The sequence below is a fragment of the Asparagus officinalis genome, chromosome 6 (genome assembly GCF_001876935.1).
Source record: "Asparagus officinalis chromosome 6, Aspof.V1, whole genome shotgun sequence".
Lineage (NCBI taxonomy): Eukaryota > Viridiplantae > Streptophyta > Magnoliopsida > Asparagales > Asparagaceae > Asparagus > Asparagus officinalis.
The window spans coordinates 56,075,078-56,080,438 of record NC_033799.1 but is presented as its reverse complement, the minus strand read 5'-3'; the positions used below and the strand labels follow the sequence as shown (position 1 = coordinate 56,080,438).

The 5,361-nt window shown below is 34.7% G+C and overlaps 1 protein-coding gene and 1 long non-coding RNA gene across 3 annotated transcripts; both read right to left on the bottom strand.

The window, feature by feature from the left end:
* Window positions 1,360-2,920, bottom strand: LOC109845005 (polyamine aminopropyltransferase-like). Of its 2 annotated transcripts, XR_002248189.1 has the most exons (4): window positions 2,837-2,920; window positions 2,630-2,732; window positions 2,335-2,394; window positions 1,360-1,539 (listed from the first exon to the last, which is right to left on the bottom strand). XR_002248189.1 is itself a non-coding variant. In XM_020414188.1 (3 exons), the coding sequence occupies exons 1-3, from the start codon at window positions 2,768-2,770 to the stop codon at window positions 1,507-1,509; spliced, it is 234 nt and encodes a 77-aa protein (XP_020269777.1). In that variant the 5' UTR covers window positions 2,771-2,830; the 3' UTR covers window positions 1,360-1,506. The 2 variants fall into 2 exon arrangements, 1 of the variants encoding a protein (XP_020269777.1); XM_020414188.1 differs by lacking the exon at window positions 2,837-2,920 and having other exon boundaries at window positions 2,630-2,830.
* On the bottom strand, window positions 2,928-4,817 carry LOC109845006. Its single transcript, XR_002248190.1, has 3 exons — window positions 4,577-4,817; window positions 4,187-4,484; window positions 2,928-3,001 (listed from the first exon to the last, which is right to left on the bottom strand). It is a non-coding gene; the product is annotated as an uncharacterized LOC109845006 (long non-coding RNA).

Sequence of the window (5,361 nt, the reverse complement as noted above, 5' to 3'; positions counted from 1 at the left end):
ATTAAGGATATGTTTGTTTGCACCGAAGTAATTATGAAGTAGCTGAAGTAAAAGAAGTAGATGCTACTTCTGTTACTTCCAAACAAAAAAATATGTTTGGTTCTTTGAAAAACTTACTTTTAATACTTCCTTAAACGCTTATGTGGCGCCTACGTGTCATCCTTACTTCTAAAATATTTTTCCAATCCTTAATACTTAGAAGTAGCTCGGAAGTAGTTGAAATACATATTAATTAGGAAATAAATAATTTTTTTATTAATATTTCCTTTATTAGTTACTTCTAACAACTTTTCATTGATAAAATTACTTCCTAGTTATATTTCCAAATGTTATCCAAACAAAAAAAGTAATGAAGAGGAAGAAGTTCTACTTCCATTACTTCTAAAAATATATGAAACAAACAAAAAAAATTCTATTTCCACTACTTTCAACTTCATAGTTTTAAAAGTTACTTCTATAACCTATTTTTTACTTCCAATACTTCCATTATCCAAACGGGCCCTAAGCAATCTAGCATTTTCTAATCTCAAATTTTCATTGCATTCTTTAAGATTTATATTTTCATTTGCAATGAGATCAAACTTAATAATTAGTGTTTCATGAGAGGATTCCATATTATCATGCTTGCTTTTCAAATCAATATAAATATTGTATAATTTTTCAAATTCATGCGCAAGTTCATTAAAAGTAATATCATCATCGTTGTCAAGCTTGCATACCTCACTAGGGCTATCACCTAGTGGTTGTGTGCATGATCCTCCAATGGAACTTAAGAGGAGGCCTCCAAGGCTTGTCGGATCGCCTCCAAGTCCCCTTGATGTGCTTCTATAAGTTTTTATAAATTGTAAGCACGATGAAAATGAACAAATTTGTTAGAAAAGGATGAGTGAAAAACACTAAACAAATATCACTACTAGAAACAGGACTTTTAGTGACGGACAAATCCGTCGCTAAAACTCGAAAATCCGTCGCTAAAACCTTTAGCGACGAAAAAATTAAAATTCCGTCGCCAAAATACCGTCAGTGCAGTGAGGGTAGCTAAAATGACCTTTGGCGACGGATTTTTCGTCGCTAAATTTCAGTGATGGAACATTAGCGACGACTAATCCGTCGCTCTATTTTTTTAATAAAAACAAAAAAACATCAGCGACAGATTTTCCGTTGCTAAAAATAACATTAGCGACGGAAAATCCGTCGCTAATGTTATTTTTAGCGACGGAAAATCCGTCATTATAAAAATTTAAAAATGGAAAAAATATTTTTAAAAATTGAAAAAATTTGTACAATAATATAATAAATTTAAAACTCTGTTCAATCAGCAGTATAATATTCATTCTCACGTATATATAACACAAATATTTTAATAAAAATATCCTAACATAATAAATATTGTTTATACAGCACACACCATGATAAATATTATTTATACAGCACACACTCATTCATTATTTTCAAAGGTAAAAAAAAACAAATGAGTCCGCCTGATCATCATCATCATCATCCTCATCACCAGCTCCATCTGCAAATATAAGCCCCGGCCTGCAAATATAAATTAAACGTTAACAACATGGCATGACATGCAAGTATAGAATTAAGATAGAGTATCATGGCATATTCTTATGTATTACATGTTTCGGAGAGAGTATCATGGCATATTCTTATGTATTATATGCACGCACGCACAATTTTTGCAACAACGCATGCACACACCCTAACCCCACCCGTAATTTTCTCACCATATGTGCATGCACGTGTACACGCACACACGCGTATACGCACGTACACATGCATGCATGCACGCATGAACGCACGCGTACACACATGAACGCACGCGTACACGCATGCACGCACGCGTACACGCGTGCACGCGTGCACCACACTCCACACAATTAATATGGAAATAAACTAGTTATCAAAACCCATCAACTATTAGTTTGAGATTATTTTCTTCCTTCAACATAGACAAACATAAAGTAATATCCAAGCATGAACCAACACACAATTAATTTGAAAGGTAAAAACAATACTCAGATTGTTATATCTACTTTCGCTTAAATCACCAAATACATGGTTGTCATCTACAATGTATAAGCATAATATGTTGTAGTTCAAAGATCTAAACTGATAGGGAAACAAACTACTTATCAAAGCCCATAAACTATTAGTTTGAGATTATTTTCTTCCTTCAAAAACAAACATAGAGTAATATCCAAAAGACCTGTTGACATTGTATTTTTATTTTTCAGAAAAGAAATACAAAACAATCCCATTAAATCTGAAAACAGAACATTAAAAAAAGTAAAATTAATAAAGCAAACAGAATATGGCCAATACCCGACAATGTGAACATGAAATAGCAACAGAGTTACTTGATTTCCCAGCCTTGTCTTTTATCTGCAAAAATTTACAACAAATAAAGAAAATTGCATAAAAGGAACTTCAACCCCAAAAAAATAGTATATTATAACAACTTTTAATAAATTGCATAAAATGAACTTCAACCCCAAATCCAGCCCTTAGTTTACCACCAATGCTCATCAGGTCAAAGAAGGGCAAATCAGTTGGTTTTGAGGGCACAATCCTGAGGTTTCCATTCCAAAGAATTGAAACAAACATTAAAATTAGTTACCTCATCAATATCATGCATGACAACTTTTTCTACAGTGTTGTGCCTAAGAATTTCCCTTGCAGTGGACCCCTCTCCTCCTCCCATTATGAAAATAGTCTTAGGACTGAAACAAACATTAAAATTATAATCAGGAAAATGCATTGTATTAATTAATTTATCTATTTTCTGAAAAACAAAATAAATCTTAAATGACTTAAATAATTTTACTCTTGGTGGCGGAGCAATGCAGGATGAACTAGGGACTCATGATATATGAATTCATCAATCTCTGCACTCTGAAGCTTTCCATCTATAACTAGGATGAACTAGGGACTCATGATATATGAATTCATCAATCTCTGCACTCTGAAGCTTTCCATCTATAACTAAAGCCTGCAGTTAATTAGAATAAACAACTGCACTCTGAAGCTTTCCATCTATAACTAAAGCCTGCAGTTAATTAGAATAAACAAAAAGCAGAGGCAAAGATAAGTATAAAATGATCCAATTAGAATAGCTTCAACAAAAAATGATCTGTCATTTATCATAAAAATAATAGAAAAAGAAAGAAAAGCTAGAAACAAAAGCCCTATACATGCAAGTGTTCCGAGACTCTCATCCTCTTGAAATTAATTATTTTCAGCGCTCAATACAAAAGCCATATGAGCTATGAATCTAATAAAACTGATCAGCTCACCGTCAAACACATGCATACCAACAATAAAAATCCAATGAAACCCCGTTTTCCACCATCACATTTAACGCCACAACATAAAATTAAATATCAAATTCTCTGAATAATAAAAATTAACTGAAAAAATCAACACTTAGGATTATTCTATTTAAAGCCACAGACACTAGAAACTTTCACTAATCTATTTTTTGGCATGCTGTAATATTACTCTCTCGTTATATATGCCTAAATGGGTGACAATGGGTGCACCTATATATGCATAACTAAAAAATCAACATAACTTCAAGATTTCAATTCATGTGTTCAAATATGGCATCTAAAATACAACTACAGCACATAAAATTTAGTTTACGTTCCTCTTAGTACAAAATCCATGTTAATAATGCATTTCCACTTGGTTTTCTACCTAAATTTATGAGGTGCGACAATGTATTTTTTATTTAAAAAAAGAGGCCTTCGAAGTTATGTCTGCAGGTTCTAGGCCCATAAGGCCTTCAACCACCGGCAGCCTCTTGTAAATATCTATTTTAATTTGTGATGTAAAATTCACAAGAACTAGTTCCTATGAACTCATCTCAGCATGCAACCGAAGTTTCGTGTCAAAAAATGACGCACGTTGTTATGCCACTGAGCTAAGCTGGTACATTTGCGTAAACAGTAACATTCATCTATTGGGTACATGTAAATCAATGATGCCATTTGTTAGAATTAAAATGCAATAGCACAGAAGGGACTCATCCCGCCATCCGCACCATAGAAATAAGAGAAATTGCACATAATAAACAAGCCATCCTTAAATCAATTTTCGTGTAAATGAGGTAGATAGAAGAGTATCAGCTCGCAGAGCAGAAAACAGATCATTAATGGCATAAACAGTCGCGTACCTCCTAGAGATGTGTTATGCATCTCACCAAATGCTGCAGGAGGTAGAAAGACAGAGGATAAGATACCGTCGATCTTGCATTTATAACAGAAGATAACATCAGCTTATAGTTTGTGGCCTTTCATAGTTTGTAATATTTCATCGGCGCTCACCTGGAATATATAGTTGCTGTGACCAACATTGGTATAGTTTCAAAATGCAAACACGTAACTTGGGTATTGCATGAAATCGAGAAACTAGATCATTTGCAACTATACGAAACTTACAAGCTGCGATTAGGTGCTCAAAAGCACGCATAACTTCAAACATCATACGCAAATAGAAAACAGTTTCAAGACCAACACTCACTTTATTTGCTACAAGGATAACCGGCAAGCATACAGTCACTTACCTCGAGCCACCTCCCACTATCGTGCACACATGATGGCGAGAACCTCTCCACGCTCTTAAGCATCACAATTACGAAGACCAGAAGGAAAAAAAAAAAAAAGAGAATTGAGCATATTCAGATCCAAAGGAAAGAAAATACATGTATTATTCAAAGGCAAGATTCAGCATTTAAAAGTTCGATTCACTATTTGATTCTTACATGGAGGACTATAACTAGTGAAAGAAAACACGCAGTTCCACAAAAATCGTAGTACTGCTGGGAATACCCAAGTTACATTTGTCCACCAGAAACAAAGACTTCATGCACGCCGGCGAAGAGAACGAGAAGGGGGAGAGGGGGGAATGAAGAGAGGGGGGGAATGGGAAATGAGAGAGGGATTTGGGATAAATCTCTCTCTCGGGCGCGGGCTGCCCAAATTTTTTGGGCTTGCCCGCGCCCAAATTTTTTTCCCAACAATTTTCTTTAGCGACGGAAAATTCTGTCACTAAAAAGCTTTTTAGCGACGGAGTTTCCGTCGCTAAAAAGCTTTTTAGCGACGGAATTTTCCGTCGCTAAAAATCCGTTGGTAAAATTAAAGCGACGGACAATTCCGTCGCTAAATATAATTTTTCCGTCGACAAAAAACTTTTGCCGACGGAATAATAGCGACGGAATTTTCCGTCGCTATAACATAACTTATAGCGACGGAAAATTCCGTCGCTATTGCAAAACCCCATATTCTAGTAGTGTATTCCAACAAAAGCTTGTTCATATTAAATATTATTTTATCATTTTCACTCTACTTG